This window comes from Sorex fumeus, unplaced genomic scaffold (assembly GCF_029834395.1).
Source record: "Sorex fumeus unplaced genomic scaffold, SorFum_2.1 ptg000122l, whole genome shotgun sequence".
NCBI classification, from domain to species: Eukaryota; Metazoa; Chordata; class Mammalia; order Eulipotyphla; family Soricidae; genus Sorex; species Sorex fumeus.
This window is the reverse complement of record NW_026606179.1, coordinates 6,676,006-6,699,246: the sequence shown is the minus strand read 5'-3', so window position 1 is coordinate 6,699,246 and position 23,241 is coordinate 6,676,006. Positions and strand designations below refer to the sequence as shown.

The following is a 23,241-nucleotide window of genomic DNA, read 5'->3' as shown; positions in this document are numbered from 1 at the left end:
AGAAACCCCTTTTGTTTAGGACAGCTTTGCTTCCTTTTCAGGGTGTCACAAGCCCCTTTAATTTCATGTCAAGTATTACCAACATACTGGATGGACAAATTCTAGGTAGCTCAACCAAAGCACATGCTTCATGTATGAGGCCCTGAGCTAACCAAACCCTGCCATCTCTCCAATAAACAATCCTTGATATTTTTAAATATTCCAAATGACACCCAAACATGGGACATTTAGATGTTCACGTTGTCTCTCTAATCACTCTAAAACTGAGCAAGCCAATCAAGGGAAATTATTGGTTTAAGAACCCAAAGTTGGCATGCTAGAAAAGCAGAACCAATTCAGATGTTGGTAACGGGAGGCCTGGGTGAGAGGCTCCCAGATCAGACGGGAGATGCAAACTGATGAGGGAACATGCAATGCCATGTGGGTCCCTTAAACGCTTTGAATCTTTTGCGCATGTTGAGGGAAGAACTGTTTTGTAGGTCTACCATAGGGCAAAGTGAGGACAAAAACTAGTATTTGGACTGCTAACAACCAATAACAGTAATCAAATGTAACTTTTTCTTCACAAATAGTTATTTTCAAAAACCAATAATGGAAACAATTCTTTATTGATAAGTCTACCAACTGCTTAAGTACAGAAATTTCCCTCAGAAAATATAAAGCATCTGTTGAGGAAGAGGACACCAACATGCCTTCCTTGGCAAGACTTTCATGGTTCTATTGTTGGCAGAAACAATTAATCCCTTCAACTTGAACTTGATAGTGAAAACTGGTCCTTGAGAGTTCATTCTTCCCTGTGACACAGGTGACTATCCTCTGGGAAAAGTAGCCTGCAATGAAACAAAATATCCATCTCACACTCCATTCCAACCAAATGACAGTCATTTTGCAGCTGGAAAGATTATCTTCAGAAAACCTTCTGTTCACCACTACACAATCTGCCGGTAATTCCAGCTATTTTTGGGTGATTTCATCATTTGATACCATTTTCAAATCGTAACTAAAATAGCTCTACTGTCTAGATCAGAACTTACCTCTTATCTGAGCTGTTGCCATTCAACTGCACGGCTGGCCATTCTCCTGCACCCCAAACCTGGAGGCAAGCAACCATAGTTAGCACAACGAAAGGAAACATCAAGATTTTGTTCTATCATGCAATTATTTTGGCGTTCCTTTTTTTGAAAGTATTACATCTTAGGTCCTTACTGGCTTTGGGGTTAGGACCTAAGACTGAAATCACAAATAGCTGTTATACCTTTATGGGGCTTTGAGGATTTTGAACCTGGGACTGCCACGTGCAAGGCAAGTTCTCCACCCATCTCCCCACCCTCTAATGGTTCATCACTTCAAAGTATTAAGACAAATCCTCAGGCTTCTACAGGCTGAATTAAACAGTCTGAGCACACGGTTTACATGCAGCCCTCATTTGATTCCCTACAAAACCAAAATGTAAGTTCGGCTTTCTAAAGCTCCTTTCTGCAGTTCACATAGCTATTTGGACACTACCGAAAGGAGTCTCAGTCTCCTGAGAAAACGTAAGGTAGCAAATTATACTATCATTGGAATTCGCCGGACATCTAGACATAACCCACAGCGTTCACCTCTGCATGTACTAATGCTTACCTTCAAGGGTCTACGGTGCTGTCAAGTTTGTCTCATGGTGGAGAGATCCACTTATCCTTAGCGACCTGGGATAATATATATGGGACAAAACAGCCAACATTAAGTTCACATTTTCAGACCAACTCGCCCCTAAGCACGATCAACCAGTGCAGGCTTGACTGCGTCAGCCGGCTTCTCGTCGTCAGTTATCGGTTCTGACGGCACTTCCTATTAGCCATGTCATCAGAGCAGTCGAGCGCCGGCAGCTCTCCCGAGCTGCGGGGCCCGCGGCGGCTGCGCGGGGCTATCGGGGCAGGACCACCCACCCGCCCTTTCCTGAGCCTACACGCCTGGCGTTCCCGCGCGGCCTTACCTACGGGCGGGGTGCACTCTCCATGCCCGCGCGCTCAGGCCCGGCCGCGAAGGCCGCGGGCTCGGCGACTGCGTCCGTTACGCATCGTCGTTAGTGGTCGCATCTGACGGCACTTCCACACACACGTCTCGTCAAGGCGGCCGATCCACGCGCTCCTGCCGCTGGCAGACGCGCCGCGCACTTGCCCGAGGCTCGCGGGGTACGCCGGGCTGACGGTCTCCGGCCATCATGGGCCCACGCGGTCGGCGACCTGCGGACAGACGCACAACCATGAGCCCGGTCCCCACGCGCGCCCTCCCCACCCCACGTCACGCTGCGCCCTAAGGCCCCTTTTCCAAGAGCTAGGCGCAGGCCATTCCGCACCACCCGCTAAGAACTAAAAGCAGACTTACCGACCCAACCACCGACGGGGGAAAGAAAGTCCGCGCTGTGCGCCCGGCCTTTAAGGAGTCGGACCACTCCATTCCTCGCAGAACCGAGGAGGGGTCGATGCAAAGGCTCACGGGAACTTTCAATTCGGTTAACCCTCAGACGCCCCACCCATCCCCGTACGCCCCTGCGGGAGAGCGTGTGGTCGCTTCCCGGAGCGCGACGAGCTCCAAGGCGCCTGCGTAGAGGCGGGGTCGGGGCGCAGGGGGCAGACGCAGAGATGGGGGCGGGGCGCGGGCGGGGCGCAGAGGCAGAGCCGGGGGCGGGGCGCGGAGCCGGGGGCGGGGCGCAGAGGCGGAGCCGGAGGCGGGGCGCAGAGCCGGGGCGGGGCGTAGAGGCGGGGACCGGGCGCTGAGGCGGGGACGGGGCCCGTGATCCCTCCTTCCACTGCAACCTTGCAACCTTGCAAGGTTCCACTGCAACCTTGTGGATTTAGCCGGGGGACCGAGTTTCTGAGCAGCCGCTGACCTAATCCGCGCGAAGTTCCGCGGAGCCTTAGCACGCGGCGCGCTTTCTTAGCTCCTGCTCCGCCTTCTACAAAGAGCAGCTGGCCTGCTAAGACAGACCTCACCAGTACTTCCGAATATCCGCGGCGCCTCTCCACCCCCTGCGCGGATAGCTCTCGTCAGGTTAGATAACCACACGGGACTGCGCGTACATCTTTTCTCGATCCACCTCCATCCTTTCACCTGATCCCTTGCGGCTTCTCCATCCTGGACCCTGATTGCTCTGCAAAAGAAGCCGCTAGTGGCAGAACAAAAACACTCGGGTCTATGCTACTAACAATATGGAGAGGGCTGAGGGGTGGGGTCAGGACCGCTCCTGCTATTATTCGAACAACCTGACTGCAGTTCAAAATGAAACAGCGTGGATGCCGTGTTGCAGAGGCCCCTGGGTTAACTCTGCAACCCCAAGAGTGTTCGGGGTCACTCCTTGGGGGAGGAATTGGGAGGAAGGCAGCTTTCAGGGCTTCTCTGGGTGGTACCTGGGATCTAACCCGGTTGGCCACGTGCAACCCCGATGATACCTCAAAGGGCTATACCATACCTTGCATGCAGAGTCACTAAGTTGGATCCCCAGCACCAGGTGGTCTCCTAGTGCCACTTGGGTGTGGCGTTGGTAGTCTCCAGTGTTATAACAGGGAGATTGAGTACTTAAGCAGTCAAGATTGAAGGCAAGGACCAGGAGAGCAAATGACAAAATTCAGTAAAGATTTTATTTCACTTAATCACTTAACTTCCTGTTAGTCGTCGATTTGCTCGAGCGGGTGCCAGTAACGTCTCCATTTGTCCCTGTCGCGTGCTAGTGTAGCCCAATGGCATCTGTTCGCTCTGGGAACATGAAGAGCCTCAAACCGATCGTTCATGATCTTCACGAAGAAGTCTGACCATCTGGTAGATTTTATTTAGGGGAACAGAAAGGCAGGGAACCTCCCAGATTATGGGAAGGGTCTCCTAAAACAGGACTCCAAAGAAAGACTGAAACCTTCTCTTTTCATACCTTTTTTCCAAAGGTGGGTGGATGAGTATTTATTGTGCTCCAAGAATTTGAGGGGAGAGAATGCTGACATGATTCTCTCCTGGTCGGGCCTGAGCCATCCAAGTCAGCACACACCACCTCCATCTCCCGTGGAGCCTGGTGGTTCCTTTCTGTAAGGACCGTATCCCTAATCTCACCCTGTCTGCTTCCCTTGTCTCTATCACCAGTACCTGAAGTTAGCCCAGCAGCGTTCTGTCTAGCATCACAAGCAGTGCCCTCCCCTCCTTTCCAGTACATATTTACACATTTTGTAAACATGCTACACCAAGAGAGCAGGGTTCATTTTGACTGAAGAAAAGTAGAAAGCCTATGTAATTAACAATTTTTGAGCAGCTATTAGAAAGAAATGTAGAATTGGGGGGTGACAAGCCCTGGGACCATGTGGTACCCCCACACAACATTCCCCCACACCTCTCCCACATATAAAGCACACAAGTCTTGCAGCCCAGACCTCTCAGCTATCTCCATGATCCAAAGTGTAGGATTTTAATGGAGGGATTAAATTAGACTACCAGTCAGAGCCAGGTCAAGGTGTGAAACACAGGAGGTTCATTAGTCTCCTGAAGAATGTAGTCAAAGTAGTAACAGGTCTAATGGGGGAACCACCAAAAATAGAGGAAGATGAGTCTGGAGGTGTTTGGCAAAGCCCTGGCAGAATGGGTGCCCTGTGGGCATTGGGGAGCCGCCTTCAGAGCACAGTCTCAGGAGGCCCGTCTTGCTGGCATAAAGAAAAACTTGGAGGGAACTGAGCTTGGCAGCCTAGTGGAACAAGAGAGGCCTCAGAGCCTGCACTAAGCAGCAGAGCTCAAAAGCTTAGGGAGCAGTCCCGGAAGTGGTCTCACAGAGTTTCTAAAGGCCATGGGAGAGAGAAGCGAGGCAGCTCTGCTTACCTATGCCTGCTACCAGGCCTCTGCCAAGATAGTGGGCACAGTGCCAGCCTGCTTTGTGCACCCCAGTGAGTGCAGCCTTGATGCTGGGTGTGGAGCTGGGTGGACAGTCTGTCCCCCTTGCCTTTGCAGGAGTGGGGATGATGGAGCCCAGGCACAGACGCATACTCGCGAAGATGCAGATGTCAGACCATCCAAGAACCCAATAACTTTGTTCAAATAATGTTTACAGAGAGGCAAGCCACGAGAAAATACTTGTATTTGCCACCATTATACCCCATGGACCCCTGCTGGAAAAATTCCCAGTTCAGGGTCTTGCCCACTTCCAGGTGCATCTGGGCCATCAGCGGGACTCCAGGAGCTGAAGGGGTAGATGGTTTTCCTCCAAGGCACTGTCCTGTTGAAGCGGGGAGGTCTGGGCAAGTTTCCTCAGGGAACCTGGAAAAAGAGATGAAGAGCACTATGGCTTGGGCTTAGGTGTGTCCCCTGGAGGCATGGGGGGCAGGGAGGTCAGGAGGAAGCTACAGTAAGAAAAAGCAGAGTGCCTTGTGGACAGGACATGATCTTGGTTGGCATTTCCACCCTGTCATCTCATCCTCTTTCTCAGAGCCTTTCCTGAGCGCCTGCCATGGAATTTCAAGTGCCCAGGAGATGACAGACTCTGCCGGATGAGGCCCGCAAAAACAAAAGGACCAAGGCTGGCTAGAGGAAACAGCCCATCTCAAAGATTGCCTGAAAACTGGCCAGCAAAGAGGTGGGGGTGGAAATGAAGAGGGAAGGGCAGGTTGTTTGAAAGGGGGGCAGTCCATTCAAGAGGAACTGACATAGAGTGGAGCTAGGGAGTAACCATAGAGGTGGCCCCAGACTCTCCATAATGGTGTGACCAAGCAGACACACATGCGTATACACACATGCACATACACATACACATGTGTATATACATGCACATGTATATGTGCGCGGAAGCATGCACACATGCACACACACACAAGTGTACCCAACAGACCAGGGACTGCAGCCCACGTAGTGGCTCACCAGGGATGCCTGGCTCTGATGGCTCCTCACACACTGTCGGCAGCGTCTGCTCCCATGCAGCCCAGTTCACTTCCTCCACCCTGAGAGCAACAGAGCAGCCATGAGGTCCCAGCAAGCAAAGTGTACCCTGATTTACTCTGGGAGGGGAGTCTCGACCCCCCCCCAAATGATTCAGTTGTGCACACATTCTAGTGGATACAGGCACAGTAAGGATGGGGCTTCTGTCTGCTTCTCCACAGGACACTGGGCATCCACCATCCCATGGGAGTCCTGTCCTGGCTGTCAGTCATCAGCCTGCTGTGTTCTGGGTGAGTTCCAGCATGAAGGAAAGGCAATTATTTCTTCAAACTGTTCAAAGTTACCTAGGATGCCCAGAGCACGCAGGGGAGAGTTTAGATTAGGCATGTCTTTGGGTTCTGAGGCCCTTTTGTAGCTATTCCACATGCCCACGACTTTTCCTCTCCTTCTTTAAGGGTTGTCTCAGGTATAGAGCTGTTGAAACCTCACCCTATACCCCATTTCAAGAGGAAGATAAAGTCAGGGACCCATGGGGAGGGAGATTCAGTTTTAACCAATGGGACAGGCAGGTGACCAGATAGGCACAGCTACTGAGGCAGTGATGGACCCAGGCCTGTGGGATCCAGCATCTCTGACCTTCCGTACCCAGCCCTGCCTGGCCCTTCCCATTGTACCTGCTCCTGGCGAGGAGCAAGGCTTACCTACAACCTCTGTCCCCCACCTACCTGAAGCACCAGCGCTTATCAGGGGTGCCATCTGGCCTGGTACCAACAGTCAGCAATACACCTGCCCGTTGCTTCTTCCTCCTGTACCACCAGTAGCCATTCTCCATCTCCAGAACAGAGATGGCTTTCTAGGAACAAAGGATGAATCAGATGTAATAGCCAAGGAGATGCACCAAAGCCCTTCCCAATCCCATCCAGTCTGTTAAGCGTGAGGGTTTGAACGCTGCATCAATGATAACATTGGCTATTAGAATGATGTTGAGACCTCACCCTAGAACTTACTTTCTATCTCACAGACAGAATTATGTGCCCTGGGTGTATGTTGGAATGTCAACACATGGTGAGTTCTCTGCGGTGATTTGCTATTGCAACCTTACAGGTTTAAAATTACACACCATCAGGGACAGAATTTCATTTGCTGCATTCCATCTTCACAGTGCCTTCCCAATAGCACATGAGAAAATTGGGTGGAGCACAGAGCTTTGCAGGTGAGGGCACGGTGACTAAGAGAAAAGGCTTACACAGGCCAACAAGAAATCAGTATCAGAATTCAACCTCCCAGGCCAGGCTTTCCTGTGCCAACTGCCCAGACCCACCCCAATCCTTCCATCAAGAAACAGCTATTCTAGGGCTGAATCAATACAACAGTGGGTAGAGTGCTTGTCTTGCACCCTCCAAGCCGGGTTCTATCCCCAGCATTATGGCCTTCTGAGTCTGCCAGGAGTGAACCCAGAGCACAAGCCAGGAATTAATCCTGAGTACACCAGATGATGTGCACCCAAAACAATAACAACAACCAGAAAAAAAGAAAAGAAAAGAAATAGCTATTCCTTTCACTGTGATCTAATGTTCTCTCAGTCCCCTCCCCCTGTTGTAAGGGTGTCTATACTCCCAACTTCCTCAGGCCAGGCTCGACCAAGATCTGCTTCACCCACAAAGCTGACCTTATGTGGCATACAGTGAATAGAGAATGGGAGTTGCAAGGGACTAAGAACCTAGTTATGTTCTGAAACTAAGCCTAAAAAGTGAGGTTCAGAGAGGGTAAGGTGAGTTGCATCAGTAGGCCTTCAAGAAGACAGGAGTCCGGAGAGATAGTACAATGGATAGGGTCCTTGCATGTGGCCAATCCAGGTTTAATCCCTGGCACCCAACATGAACCCCTGAGCCCTACTAGGAGTGATACTTGACCTCAAAGCCAGGAGTAAGCTCTGAGCACCTATTGGTATGGCCCTAAACCCCACACCAAATAAATTAATAAAAATAATGTGATAATGATGATAGTTAACACAGTGAGCAGTTACTACATGTCAAGCACTATCCTAAAAGCTTTAGAGAGATGAGCGTATTGTGTCCTCACAGTAGTCAGAGGAGATGGACAAGGATCAGGGCCTTGCAGGGGCCCAGCTCAGCCATCCCAAACTTGGAGGGGAAGAGGCACCTGCAGCTTCCAGAGGCTCCAGCTGTCAGTGGCGACGCTGTTGACTGTTTCACTCATGAGGGCAATGAGCATGTTGAGCAGCAGGATGTAGGTGAGCAGCACGTAGGCCAGCAGCAGCAGCAGCACCATGCCGCGGAAGAGCAGCTGGTCCTGGAAGGTCAGCTCGCCCATGCCGATCGTGAACTTGAAGAGCTCCAAGGCAGCATCCAGGATGCTCCCATAGGGAGCTGAGCTGCCCTCCTTGTCCTCCTGCCCCGCTGACAGCTGGACTGCTTCTGTGACATTGGAGCCTGCTGGGACCTCCTGGCTCAGGCTCACCAGGGCTGCAGGAAGGATTCAGAGAGGGTCTCGGTCGGGAAGGCCCAGAGGGAATCTCCAGAGCAGCCCAGGGGAGGAACAGGATGGTGGGGGACAGGGCTGGGAGATGACCCATGAACACATGCTGTGCAGGTGAGAGGTCAGGGTTCGATTCCCACACAGAATGCTTCATCAGACACAGTTGGGTATGATCCCCCAACAACAATGAGAGGTTTCTGGGGGAGTGGGGAGGACAGGGGAGGCTTTACCTACAGCGAAGCCAATTAGGAAGACCAAATAGATCAGAAGGAAGCGAAGCAGGTCCCTCAGGATGACCTGGAACACATGTGCCCAGAAGCTGGGGTGGGTACCTGGGCCAGACCCCCAGATCCCTCCCTAAGCTTAAAGTGTGGGTATCCTTGTACACACATATGATGAAAAAAGTTAATCTGGTAGGTAGAAAATTTTATATTACCCAGTAACCCCACATCTGGATATATGCCCTGAGAACTGAGCAGAGATTCATAAACTGTATGCCCATGTTCAGAGCAGCCCCGGCCCTGTCCCCCACCACCCAAAAGCCCATAAGTGGATAAATGCAATGTGGTATAAATCACGATCACGGTCCTCCTGTTGTTCATCAATTTGCTCGAGCGGGCCCAGTAACGTCTCCATCATGAGACTTGTTGTTACTGTGTTTGGCATATCGAATACGTCACGGGTAGCTTGCCAGGCTTTGCCGTACGGGTGAGATACTCTTGGTAGCTTGCCGGGCTCTCTAAGAGGGGCGGAGGAATTGAACTTGGGTTGGCCATGTTGGCTGCGTGCAAGGCAAACACCCTACCCGCTGTGCTATCGCTCCAGCCCTGGTATAAGTATAAGCTAGAATAATAGTCTCAGAAAGAAAGAAAATTCTGCCATATCTGGCACATGGATAAACATTATTGACATTTCTCTGAATGTCCACAAAACTTTACTGCATGATTCCACTCCTGTGAAGTAGCTGAAATAGTTAACCCATGGGGCATCCTGATCCCTCCACCCATCTCCCCCCACAAATCCTCCGACTCTTTCCACTCCCCCAGTCTCCTCTCTATGTCCTGAGCCCACTAAGCATGGATCCTTTGCCCTTTGCCCTAGTGCATCTTCCTTGAGCCCATGGTCACGCCTCCTCCCTTCAGGTCTCAGCTTCACGTCATCTCTGCAGAGAGACTCCTGACTAACCTCTTTAACTGAGCACCCTTAACCCAGCTACACTCCCTTACTCTGTCCTATGTATTTCCTTCGTAGCATTTAACCATTTTTAGTTTAGGAGAGCCAGGACTTGTCGAGGTTTATTTGTTCTCCCACCACATAAGACAAGGCTTATGCCATTAGACACATTTCCCAGATATTTGTTGCATAAACAAGTGAATGCAGTCACAGATAGATGCTCAGATGTCCTAGGTCATGGGCACACAGATGGACTAAAGTACAGTTCTCAGCTCCAGGGGTATGCCAGGATAGTATGCTATTGTGTAGGCACGAGCAAACACACATGTGTGAATGCTTGCTCGCACATGCAGGGCATAGCACAGATCCCTGAGAGTAAATATGTACGTGATGCACAGACAGAAAAGCTCATTTCTCTACCTGCTGAGTCCCTCAGGAGTGTGTGTAAACCCTGCCCAGTGAGGCTACACTGGGTCACACCTGCCTCTCACCTTCTGGATCATGATGCTGTAGATGCCTGTTTGCTGAAAGCCACGCATGTAGTACAGCAGGTTCAGCCAGCACAGCACCAGGGAGGCCACGAACAGGGGCAGGTACCACTCAACCGACAGGAAACACAGCAACTGGGACAGCACTGTGAGCAGGGCCTGTAGCAGACTAGACAGGGGCAGGTGTGGGTCAGTTTGAAGCTGCCTGGCCAGCTACCCAGCCCTGACTAGTCTGGGATGACACTTCCCCCAACCCCACCCTCACCACACACACACTGCTTCTCCTATTGCTGTCTGACAGATGAGAAGTTCCCATTTATCTGGAACAGGACCAAATAGAAACCTACCCCTCCTCCCCAAAAAAGAAAGCTAACCTTATTTTGGTTAAGTTATTTAACCCTTGTGAAGCTCAATTCCCAGTAACTCCATTTTGGTTAAGTTACTTAACTCCTGTGAGCCTCAATTCCCTTCCCTAAAAAGTGGGCTAACAAATAAAGCCTAACTCATGAGTAATGGTGAAGACACAATATGTAGAGCATTCAGGCTCTGCTGTTGTGGGCAAGGCTCGGTGAGTTTTAAGTACCGCTGTCATGATTGACAAGGGTGGAAGAGAGGACAGCCACAGGGTGGACCACAGCCCCAACTCCTGAGTCTGGCTGCTCTCTGATCCCTGTTTCCTGGAATTCTCTGGCCTGAGTTCTTGCCTGAAAAGCTGACCTAGCAGCTGCTGCCACACCTGCCTTTCCCAGGGCTAAGACGTGTGGGGGGGCGGGGGGAGAAAGGGGAGGGAAGGCACCACATACAAGAGGATTTCAAAGTAGCTGTCCATGAATGAGATCCAGATGAACAGCCGGCGTCTCCAGAAGTACCACAGCTATGGGGAGGAGGAGGACAGGGTGTGTGAACCCCAGGCCCCCAGCGTTGAGACCCAGGTTTGTAGTTGCTAGCCTAGCTATGAGGGAGCCTGGCAAAAACCACCTTTGGGGCTAGGCAGAAGCTTGGATTCTGTGGGGCTGAAAGATGTAGGGGAGCCTTCCATGAAGCCTGCTGATAGTGCTGGACTCTCCCCAATCCAAGACAATGCCGGGGACCTGCTAGCTCCTTGAGAATGAGGATGAGGCACATACTGATGATGGGAGGTGTCCTTGCACTGCTCTATACTCCAGCCAACCAAGATTTGATCCCCAAATCCTGACCCCTCTGAGAGACCCAAGGTGCCAATCTTCCACTGCAAGTTGATTCCATTTTCAAGTGTAGAGTTTCTGCCTTCCCCTGCCCTCCACAACTGTTCTGTGCCCCCAAGTGAGGCAGGCCTCAGCTGAAGGACTGGTAGGAAGGAGTTTCCAACCCCATTTCTGTGAGGAGAGCTGGAAGAGCCAAGGAGTCAGAGGAGCCATTTGCTGGACCTTGAAAAGCCACAGACAGGTGGAGGGCCCCAGAAAGCAGAGTCAGAACCCAAATTTTTCACCTACCCTTGAAGTCAGGCTGGGGAGACCTGGGTATGAGATTCCTTATCTCATGTTGAAGAAGGGCAAACCTTCACCTGCTCTAAGGACCCTGGCTGCAAAATTCCTGAGCTGCTTCTTGGTGGTCTGAGAGCTGTGTAGGTGAGAAACTAGAGAAATTCTTACCTGGCCCAAGAGGAGGTAGACAGCCCCAAACAGGATGATGATGTGACCCAACAGCATTAAGGAGTTCCCAGCTGTCACTTTTTGGGGAAGGAATTTCTGCAGAGAGACACTTGAGTAGGACCTAAGGCATTAGTTTTCCCCAACAACAGACAAAGGCTCATTATATCCTTTGCAGGATAGACATGGGGAGTCCCTACCCCCCATCCTTCTTCCAGAATTGCTTCCAGAAAGCTTCCCCCAAAATAACCCCTGCCTTTCTTGGCCTTGCCTTGTCCAGGGAAGGCTGATGATAGGCAACAGCAGTGAAGATGGCTGTGTAGATCACATAACACAGGAAGTTCAAGAAGAACCTGTGAATCAGCAGGTCCCATTTCGCCTGCAGCAGTTTGTTCAATGGTTCCAAAACTACCATGCGGTGCCGGTGCTGAAATGTGAGAGGCCGACCTACACTCAGCAAATCTGTATGAGGGCTGAAGGACATGACGGCAAGCAGATGGAGAGCCCTGAGTGACCCCCTCTGCCTGCTTCCACTCTTCCCCATGTCTGTGGGACTGAGTGTCTTTCCAGTCCAGAGCAGGTGGGATCAATGATAGTTGCCAGCAGGAGCTTGCCATGAGCCCTGTGTTGGAGGGGACTGGGCTCAAGGGGAAACACACACACACACACACACACACACACACACACACACACACACACATCCCTCAGTTACAATATGGGTGTGGTCCCATAGGTAGTCCCCCATTAGACCCTGCAGGCTCACCGGACTTCTGCAATGAAAGGCGATGATCTCCAGTACTGAGTTCTCCTCGCAGCTGTCCACAGAGGCCAGGTCATAGAGGGACACACGGACGGGCCCATAACACCACTCGGTAAACTTGCGAGAAAGGGCCTGGCATGGCCCTGAGAACTCCCGTTGCAGGATGTGTCTGAAAATCTACAGATTGCATCCTGTGAGCTTGGCTTGTGTCTGGAGGATGGGAAGCAACTCCATGCCTCAATGATTGCCCAACCTGCAGCACTCATGCATGCACCCTGCACATATGTCTTGTGTATATTCTTTACATTCCCTATTACTGCCCACCATGCATGTATTCCAGCCTGTTGGCCAGCCTGGAGTTTCCTCCCCGACTCCTGCCTTCTCTGGAGCCCTCCCACCGCAGAGATGGTAGCTGGAGGCTCTGAAGCACACCTGAGTGTGTTCCTCTGTGATCAGAATCCACAAATTTGTATTTTGAGATGAATGGTTAAAGAAACTTTAGTACATCTACACTGTGGAATACTATGCAGCTGTTAGAAAAGATGAAGTCATGAAATTTGCATATAAGTGGATCAACATGGAAAGTACCATGTTAAGTGAAATGAGTCAGAAAGAGAGGGACAGACATAGAAAGATTGCACTCATCTGTATAATATAAAGTAACATAATGGGAAACCAACACCCAAGAGTGGTAGAGATAAGGACCAGGAGGTCTGCTTCACGGCTTGGAAACCAGCATCACATGCTGGGCAAATGGCCAGCTCAGATAGAGAAGAGAACATCAAGTAAAGGATGTTGGGAGGACCCATTTGGGTTGAAAGATGCATACTAAAAGCAGACTATAGACTGAACATGATGGTCGATTGCAAACCATAACACCCAAAAGGAGAGAGAGAGAGAGAGAGAGAGAGAGAGAGAGAGAGAGCGCAAAAGGGAAGCCCTGCCACAGAAGCGGGGCAGGGTGGTGGGGGATGGGGTGGGGTGGTGGAAGGGATGCTGGGTCCATTGGTAGTGGAAAATGGGCACTGGTGGAGGGATGGGTACCCAACCATTTTATGACTGAAATGCAAGCACAAATATTTGTAAGTCTGTAACTATACCTCACGGTGATTCACTGATAAAAAAAATTAAAATTTGGTTTTTTTGTTTTGTTTTGCTTTCTTTTGGGGCCACATCTGGCAGTGGCCAGGGGTTACTCCTGGCTCTGCACTCAGGGATCACTCCTGGCAGTGCTCAGGGAACCATATAGGGTACTGGGGGAAAAGAACTGTGTCAGCCACATGTCAGGCAAACACCTTAATCCCTGTGCTATTTAACCAGTCTTCAGAATCCCAAGCCTTTAACCCTTCTGGGTCTCTAACCTGAGCTAGTTCAAAAGCAACATGATTGTTTTTTTGTTTGTTCTGTTTTGTGGCCAGACTCAGCAATGCTCGGGAGCTACTCCTGGCTCTGCATTCAGGGGACTCTATGGGATGCCAGGAATAGTACCCATGTTGGTCTTGTGCAAGGGAAATACCTTACTCGTTGTACTATCTCTTTGACCCCCAAAGCAATTGGGTTTTACAAATGAGGAAGGAACGGCCAAATTGAGGCACTTCCCTTTAGACAACAAATGATGATTCCCACACCTTTGTTAAGCAGGAATAAAACTGCAAATTTTGTATTTATGATTTTATTTATCTTAGTCTTTAAATATCCTGATTCTCTGCATATGCGTCCTGTGTAAACTGCACAAACCATACACCTATGAAACCATAAATGTAACAGTCAGACAACTGGTAAGTCATTGGGGACAAAAGGAAAGCTGAACCACATTTATTCTTTATACCATCATAACTTTAAGATTAATTTTTAGGCATTAAAAATGGGATAGCGGGGTTGGGGGAGAAAGTAGTTGGAATAGAGAAGGGACCATTATGACAATCATGGTTAGGATCACTTTGGATGGGAGATATGTGCTGAAAGTGGGCCAAGGACTAAACATCATGACCTCTCAGTATCAGCATTGAAAACTATAATCCCAAAAGGAGAGAGAGACAGAGATATACAGACAGACAGACAGACAGACACACACACACACACACACACACACACACACATGTACGCATGCAGAGAGAGAGAGAGAAGAAAAGTGCCTGCCATAGAGACAGGTTGGGGAGGGAGGTAGCAGGAGGGATGCGGGGAATATTGATGGTGGGAAATGTATACTGGTGGAGGGATGGGTGTTGAAGCATTGTATGACTGAAAATCAATCATGAAAGCTTTGTAACATTCAATTAAAAACAAATAAAAATAAAAATGGAACTTATTAAAAGTGGAACTTAAAAAAAAGTGGGGGGAGACAGTGGAGCCAGAGAGATAGTACAGTGGGGCATTTGTCATATACACAGCTGACCTGGGTTCAATGCCTGGCATCTAGTATGGCCTTTCAGGCACTTCCAGAAGTAATTCCTGAGTGTAAAGCCAGGAGAGTAACGCCTGAGCATCTCTGGGTGTGTCCCCAAAACAACAAACCAAAAAAATTTAAATAATTCTCCAGACTCTCACAGAGTCAGGGATTGGCTACCTCTCTCCGTCTCCCTGTTCTTCCAGGAGTTTGGCAGTCACACCCATAAATTGCCTCTGGCACCATTAAGCTCACTAACTGGCCATGATCCAGAGACTCATAAATGATCCAGGGACCCCAAACTCACCATCCAGCTAAAAATTTATCTCCCCATTCAAAATTTTAGAAATCCCAGAGCGACATCTCAAGCTCTACATCACTGATATACCAGGAGTAGCATACCACATTGGATGGAATGTAAAGTAGAAGGCAACCACTCTAGATTAAGAAATATTAACAAATAAGGCTTAACCTATAACAGCATGTTGGTAATCTCTTATACAAGGGCTTAAACAGCTCCAGGGTAAGATACAACAATCTTCACATAGTCCTTCTAATGAAATCCCTTTGACCATTTTTGGTGAATAATTTAAAACAATCACAGCAGAGCCTGGCAAGCTACCCGTGGTATATTCAATATACCAAAAATAGTAACAATAACGGGTCTCATTCCCCTGACCCTGAAAGAACCTCCAATACGGCAGCGTTGGGAAGGACAAAAAAGGAGAGGCTGCTAAGATCTCAGGGCTGGGACGAATGGAGACGTTACTGGCGCCCGCTCGAGTAACTCGGTGAACAACAGGATGACAATGATACAGTGATACAGTGATTCAGAACAAGCAATGTAAAATAAATTAATTAGGGCCTGCTATTGGGGCAGGCTTGGGTGGTGGTTGGGCAAATAGGAAATAATGGTGGTGGGATTGGTGTTGGAATATTGGATGTACTAAATCATCATCAACAACTTTATAAAAATTAAATTAAATTGAAAAAAGAAACAGCAACTATATGAGTACACACAGAGAGAAGTATATATCCATAGCAAAACCAAGGAAACCTAAGACAAAAGGCACTTCTATACATAAAAACATGTAAAAATCAGAGTTTTTCCCAAATAGATGTGAGAAAAATACCATACATTTTTTTCTAATGTTGGAGCTGAAGAGAATGTATGGAAGGCTATGCACTTGTCTCATCCACAACCAATCCAGGTCTGATTCCTGGCATCCTCATTCGTGACTGCCAGGAATGAGTCCTAAGTGGAGAACCAGGAGTAATCCCTGAACATTGACAGGTGTGGCTCAACCACCAGGAGTGAGTCCTGAGTACAGAACCAGGAATACGCCCTGAACATTGACAGGTAAGGCTCAACCACAATTTTTTTCTAATCTTAAACTGGGAGATCATTACCTAACCAACCCAAAGAGAACTGAGTAGCAAATCTAATAACAAAAATACGCAAAGAAGGGGCTAGAGAGATAGTACAGTAGGTAGGGTGCTTGCCATGCATGAGGCAGACCTGGTTCTATCCCGATAGAACCATATGAATATGTTTCTATCCATATGGTTCCCTGAGCACCGCCAGGAGTGATTCTTGAGTGCAAAGCCAGGAATAACCCCTGAGTATCACCAGGTATGGCCCCAAATAAAAAATGAAACCAAAAAATCAAAGAATATAAGAAAGTTCGTCTCCTAAAAATGATTTTTTTAAAAAACCAATGACTTTTTAAAAATTCCCTGTGTTTTATTTATTTTTATTTATTTATTTATTTTGCCTTTTTGGGTCACACCCAGCAATGTTCAGGGGTCACTCCTGGCTCTGCACTCAGGAATTACTCCTGGCGGTGCTTGGGGGACCATATGGGATGCCAGGGATCAAACCCGGGTCGGCCGTGTGCAAGGCAAACGCCTGACCCGCTGTGCTATCTCTCCAGCCCCTAAAAATTCCCTGTGTTTTAAAAAGAAAAATGTATGTTTTCTGTTTGATAAACTATTAACAGCTTATGTATCACTTATAAACATGCATATATTAGAGGTGCATGCTGAGAAACATTCTTATTTACTGGTAGGAGTACTCAAATACAAAAGTGGGGTGCCAGAGCAATAGGACAGCAGAGAGGGCGCTTGCCTTGTACATGGCTGTCCAGGGTTCGAACATCGGCATCTCAAATGATCTCCCACCCCTGAGCATTGCCAGGTGTGACCCAAAAATAAAATTAAAAAAAATCAAACACAACTTGGAGATTTTTCTGTCCCAAATCCCAGAGCAAGTCCTGCTGCTTCCTGGAAGGATGGGAAGAGAGGACAATCCAGCAGCTCACCTCAATTTTGCCCTCCTTGGCAGCCAGCTTCAAGGGTGTAAGGCCCTGCAGGTTGGGAATGTCCTCGAGCTCCAAAGTGGGGCAGATGCAAGCCGCGGCTTGAAGGAGCTTGTCATACATATAGATGACCAGTTCACTGTTCTCCACCGAGTTGTCTGCAATCATCACCAGGGCGTGCAGGACTGTGTTGCCATGGGAGTCTGTGGCCTTAAGGTCGGCAGGCTGGTGGGGGTTCTCCAGCAGGTAGGTGACCACGTCCCACTGCTTGGTGCATGCAGCCAGTGAGAGGGGTAGCTCACCTAGGGGCAAGGGGGCAGCTGAGGGCTTTGGTCTCCCAGTTTCCACCCATCTAATCCTCATGTTCCTTGGACAGATCAGGCCTCCTGGAAGGGGGTCAGACTCTTAACAGAAGAGGAGAGAGTAACACCTCTGGACTGGTGGCCTGCCCAGGTCTGCACTGGGGGAGACAGTCCTGGGCACTTTTAGGGTAGCTGTGACTTCTCCTATGAGCACTAGTGAGGGCAGCCCTGTCTGCAACTTTGATCCCTGGGAAGGGATCAAAGCTCATGACCTTCAAAAATAGCAGAACAAGGGCCAGCCAAGCAGGACCCCTCACCCCTTCCTCTTTATTTTCTTCTGCAGAGTCTGGGTCCACTGCTGCCTGGCAGGGATGTCCCTCTCTCCACATCCTGCTTTGTCTAGTCTTGCACACACTAGTTCTAGCAGAGAGTCCCTTGCCCGCATCTTGGCTGGGGTGTGGAAAGCCTTCTCTTCTAGACAAGGAGAAGTATCTCCTAAGACTAACTGCTTTTACTGGCAGACTAATAGAAACACCAGCCTCACGGTCCAAATGGCCGGGTGATCTTTAAGGGCCAGCTCTGCAACACATTAACTCCGTAATCTGGGGCAAAACTTTATTCATTCTGTGACTCCACTTTCCCAAAAACATCTCCTCACCAAAATAGAAGGAAGTCCCTTGTCTCTTCTGGAAGAAGTGGCCGCAAGCCCGGGCATGCACATTGGCCCCATTCTCCACCAGGAGCTTCACACACTGCAGACTCCTCTTCTCAATGGCAATGTGCAGGGCACTGTGGCCACGGTAGTACTCATCAGTGCACTGGGCATTCACCAGAGGCTTGGGATTTCCAGAGTCCTTGTCAATTTGTAGCAGTGGCAGGATGCAAGCATTGGTCCCATCCCGAAGGTTCAGAACAGCCTTCATCAAACAAGTCTTCCCAGTGGAACCCTCTATAGGAGGAGGGAGGGAAGGGCATAGGTGCTCAGACTGGAGCCTTGGGGAGTCCAAGCTCCTGAGCACTCCTGGGAAGATATACATTCACTGGTGTGCTGGACATTGACATTAAAATACCAACAAGGACTGGAGGTGCTTGCCTTGCATGCATCAGACCCGGGTTCCATCCCCAGCACCCCAGCACTGCCAGGAGTCATCCTTGAAAACAGAACCTGAAGTAAGCCCTGAGCACCACCAGGGAATAGCCCCAAAAGGGGAAAAAATAACCAATAAGTCAGGGCTGAAATGAGGAGTTAAGCATTTGTTTTGCATTAGGCCCACCTGGTTTTATCCCCAGCACCACAGATGGTTGCCCCAAACACAACTAGGAGTGATCCCTGAGCAAAGAGCCAGAAATAAGTTCCAAGAGCCACAGTGGGTACCTCCCTTGAAAAATTAAAACAAGGGGAAGTGGGGGCAAAAAAATTAAAATAAAATGCAAACATGTATGACTACAATTTCTGCCCTAGTAATTATACTTCTAAGACATAAATTGCCATACGTATACTGTTATTTGTAGAAGAATATTCAGAGCAATATTTGTTAAAGTTATCCCACCACCTAATGACTCTTGTCTTCTTCAGAAAGTCATATGGTCTCTTAACTTCAGTTTTTCCAACAGTCAAATGGGGACATTCCAGTGTCTTGTAAGGGTCAAATAGAATTACTTATGAAATACTTAACAAATGATACATTAAGGCCAAAACCTATCAAAAACCTTAATGGCTATCAGTGAGAGTAAGTTAACTGAATTATGGTAATTCTGCAAAATTAAAAACTGCAGCTGTCAAAATGACTGAGCCAAAGATGCCCATACTGAAAGGGAAATCACCACAAGATTCATTAAGTGGGGAGTGGAGCACAACGCCAGTTAGAATGCAGAGCAAAACCCTGTTTGTGTAAACACTCATCTCAGGCACTAAAAAAGTTTTAAGATGCATTCCAAATCAATAACAGCGGTGGTTCAGATGACAACTTTATTTCATTTCTATTTTAAATTTTCTTGAGGGTACAATTATTATTCTAACCAGTTCAAACAAGAAGGATTTTAGATTTTGACTAGAATGTGCTAAGATTTGTGACGTATATGGCATGTCCATTATATCTGAGCAATGCTTTGCTTTGAAATAAAAAAGAAGCAGAATGCATGGAGGATGGCCACAGCATCGACCACAATGGGCTAAGGAGAGGAAAGACAGGAACCCAGAGGGGCAGGGTGTTGTGGAACTCCAGCCTGCAGCCTTCCTGAAGAAAGCCTCCTCAGAGCACTTGCCCCTCTGCTCTGATCTCAGGCAGAACCCCCTAGTCAGCCCAGCGTCACACAGCAGGCAGATGTGAGATCTTGGCCAGCAGGACAGGCGGGCATACCTGTGTACTCCAAGTCGGTCAGATACTTGCTGGTGCGGCGCAGGTACTCTGGCAGCCCAGCCAAATCCTCAGGGACACCTTGGGCGACCACTCTGAAGAGCCGGTCACGGTCAAAGCGGTTTGGGTCTGGCTGGCTGTGAGGAATATGGTTTCTGAATGATGCTGCACTGGAACCACAGACTCCCCAGGAAGTTGCCCAACCAAGAGCGCCCTTTTGGGGAGGTCTCTAAACTCATCACAATCCTCAATCCTGGAGCACTGAACTTCTGTCCTTCTGAGGCCGACCAAGAAGATCCCAAGTGCTCAGAGCCCCAGGAAATGGAGTGGTCCCTGCAGGTGCAAATCCACAGAAATTTCCTGTCTCCAGGCATCACTTGTTTCTAAGTATCAGGTTTCCTAGGGGACTTGATCTTACAACAGGTTTGTCATCACAGCCTAAGAACTGAAAATTAGTAAGGACGCCTACCTGAATTTGGAGTCTGGCCTGCAGAGGGAGCTCTCCCTCCCCGAACCCAGCGGGCACTGAAACGCACTGGCCTTCAGGATACAGACAAGCTGAAGGGCGTGTGCCCTGCACTTCAGAACAGGAAGAGGGCTTCTCTCCTACCCACCACTTCCTCTACCAAAGCAGTTCTGCTCTCTTGTTCTTGGGCTTCGCCTGTGGCCTGCTACAACATGCATTTCCCAATTCACAATTCCAGAGTAAACTCATTTTCACTGGTAAATTTTACTCCATAGGGTTGAGAGACAGTTCACAGTGCTAGAGCACATACATGCTTTGCAGGCTGGAGGCCCAGTTTCAATCACCAAGTAGAGAGCCAGAGTAGTCCCTGGCCACTGCTGGGTGTGCCCCCTACTCCAAATTAAGAAATTAAATAGGAAAGATATAAACTTGACAACCCTGACTCCTAAATATAAAGTGATTAAATATAAAGGAACAATAAAATAAATACTGTCGTGGATCTTGAGCTGGGGTCCAAGTAGGGTTTACAGAAGGTGGTTGGAGATGGGTAGAGGTTGGTACACTATGGGCCTTGACAATGATTAAAGAAAAGCTCCTTGTTATTTTAGAACTTTATGTACTAAAAGGAAACATCTGTATCTTTTCTCCTCACTTCAGCCCCAGCAGTCAGGAACTATACTTTCTCCATTAGGCAGTAAGACACACTAATGTGCCCAATCCACACAGTAACACACTGGACTCTTGTGGGGGTTGTCAACTTAACCGACTCAGGATCCCCAGAGAATTCTAGACAGGGTAGACTTCTCAGAGACTTTCAGATCCCCAGAGAATTCTAGATGGGGTAGACTTCTCAGAGACTTGCAGGGCGCCAGCACTACCAGCAAATGGCTGGAGTTTTTCTCCAAAGTCACATTTCTGTGAAACATCCCAGAAGGGGCCCATAGTTCTTCAGAATCTACATTATGGAGACAGGAGGAGGAAGCAGAAACCCCACATTATTACCCAGAGTCTAGTTTGCCCCTGGGACTCCTAGCACCAGAACTAGCAGATATGAAAGGATAAACAACATTAAGGGACTATATAACACTTTAGTACCCTCAGACCCCAATTTCACAAGTCCTGTGGACAAGGCCAACCAAATAAGGGTTGACAGCTATGATGAAGGTGGGGATTGTTGGAGTCAGTCATGTTTTAATCTGTACAACTCAAAACCAGAAAGCTGTGGTTTGCCTTATTTTCCATCAGCTGTGCCATCACAAATCACAAGGTTAACATATGACCAGGAGGGCTCTAGGCTGGAGAACCCTTTGGACAGTCAGGCTGGGGGAAGTGACTACTTAAACAAAGCACTTCCTGTCACAGGGTAGCATCATGGGCTCAGAACTGGGACTGGACGGAATTGAGGAACTGTGCAGAGAAAAAGCAGGTTCTGAGGTAATTCTTTTCCCTGTTCTTAGGGTCAGGGGCTGTAAAGCACTTGTCAGGCAAGTAAAGCACTTGCCTCATGTGGGTTCAATTCCTGGAACTATCTAATTCTCCATGCAACACTTAAGCTCTAAGTCTAGAGTAGTGCCTGAGTAAAGTTGGTTGAAACCAAAAACAAAAACAGCAAACAAACCCAGACTATCCCCATACTTGGCCCCTTTGTGCCCCAGCCCCTATTGTCACAGTCCCTATGAGGCTGCACAGCAGAACATGTACTCTAGTCTGAGAATCAAGGCCATGGTTGGGCCCAGAAGCCATCACAACCAGACTAAAGAACTGAAAGCTGTAAGGAATGGGCACCGAGGCTGGCCTGACCCACTGAGTCTAAGGACAAATGTTCCACATAGGGTGAATGGGCCTGGGACACACTCCCAGTTGCTGCCTCACCTGGTACCTGCTCCCTTTCGGTAGTTGAGGTTCACTCTGATCTGAGGAGAGAATTTCTTGTCTTCCTCCTGGAATGATGACTCCATTGGCGGTGGCCCATCCCCATGGCCCAGCTTTCTTTTTTCCACCTCAGCACCATCTTCTTGGCCTCCATCTGATGTTTCTAGCCTGAAAGCTGGAGATCTAGAGGGTGAAGCCATCCTGAGGGGAGAAGGCTGCTCCGTGTACCTGGAACCTCTGTGAGATTGGAGGTGTCAGGGTCCCTCCTTCCAGCCCCGGGTCTGGGGTGGGGTAGATGGTTGTGTCTGGGGCCTATAAAAGAGAAGTTCCGAAAATAAGTACAACTAGCGCAGCTCACTGTGAGGGAGCTCAGCCCACAGGAGCAGGAATGAGGGAAAGGAAAAAAGGCAGAGAGTGAGAAAAGAGAGGCAGCCCATGGCTTCACACCAGGAACAGAGGAACGACAAAGCCAACAGAAGCTGACCCTGTATTAAATTTATGTATGTATTATTGTATCTCTCCTACCCTGCCCTCTCATTGTCATTGTTGCAATGGAGGTTGCACACATGCCTGGCTGTGGCCCTGGCACATTTCAGCTGTGGTACTGGGTATGAGGCTACCTCCTTAAAGGAGTCTGACAGAAAGACCCTTGACTATCCCAGACTTCCCTCAGAGACTTCATAGAAAATGAAAAATTTGCTGGGCCTCTGGCCCAACATGACAAATATATGTGTTAACACAACCCCTTTTCTTTTTTGGGTTTTTTTTTAAAATTTATGTATTTATGTATGTATTTATTACTGAATTACCATGAGATACACAGTTACAAATTTTTGCATGTTTGGGTTACAGTCATTCAATGAACACAACCACTTTTCTACACAACATTTCTACATCTTTCTATAAGTCTTGCCCATGGTCAATAGTGACAACAGATCAAATTACAGCTGTGGGGCCGGAGAGACAGTATAGCAGGAAAGGGGCTCATTTTGCATGTGGTTGACCCAGATTATGTCCCTGTCACCATTTATGGTCCCTAATCCACTGCATAGCCTGACCAAGAACCATAGGAAAATCACCAGTCTGTCAACTCCTTTATTTTGCAATCA

The 23,241-nt window shown here is 48.7% G+C and overlaps 1 protein-coding gene, 1 long non-coding RNA gene and 3 other non-coding genes across 5 annotated transcripts; all 5 read right to left on the bottom strand.

Annotated features, from left to right (window-relative positions):
• Positions 1–589: 589 nt before the first annotated feature.
• Positions 590–2,384, bottom strand: LOC130044229 (uncharacterized). The gene is made up of 5 exons (XR_008795381.1): positions 2,368–2,384; positions 1,976–2,225; positions 1,624–1,688; positions 1,035–1,093; positions 590–830 (listed from the first exon to the last, which is right to left on the bottom strand). It is a non-coding gene; the product is annotated as an uncharacterized LOC130044229 (long non-coding RNA).
• Positions 906–979, bottom strand: LOC130044591 (small nucleolar RNA SNORD65). Its single transcript, XR_008795442.1, has one exon. It is a non-coding gene; the product is annotated as a small nucleolar RNA SNORD65 (small nucleolar RNA).
• LOC130044570 (small nucleolar RNA SNORD49) lies at positions 1,785–1,853 on the bottom strand. Its single transcript, XR_008795425.1, has one exon. It is a non-coding gene; the product is annotated as a small nucleolar RNA SNORD49 (small nucleolar RNA).
• Positions 2,047–2,114, bottom strand: LOC130044571 (small nucleolar RNA SNORD49). The gene has a single exon (XR_008795426.1). It is a non-coding gene; the product is annotated as a small nucleolar RNA SNORD49 (small nucleolar RNA).
• Positions 2,385–5,144: 2,760 nt separating the features above from the next.
• On the bottom strand, positions 5,145–22,412 carry TRPV2 (transient receptor potential cation channel subfamily V member 2). Its single transcript, XM_056136284.1, has 14 exons — positions 22,133–22,412; positions 19,798–19,931; positions 18,096–18,386; positions 17,139–17,437; positions 12,435–12,608; positions 11,943–12,098; positions 11,675–11,770; positions 10,847–10,917; positions 10,047–10,212; positions 8,613–8,679; positions 8,047–8,369; positions 6,609–6,736; positions 5,866–5,945; positions 5,145–5,268 (listed from the first exon to the last, which is right to left on the bottom strand). Exons 1-14 carry the CDS (start codon positions 22,330–22,332, stop codon positions 5,174–5,176), a joined length of 2,280 nt encoding a protein of 759 aa, XP_055992259.1. The 5' UTR covers positions 22,333–22,412; the 3' UTR covers positions 5,145–5,173.
• Between the last annotated feature and the right edge of the window lie 829 nt (positions 22,413–23,241).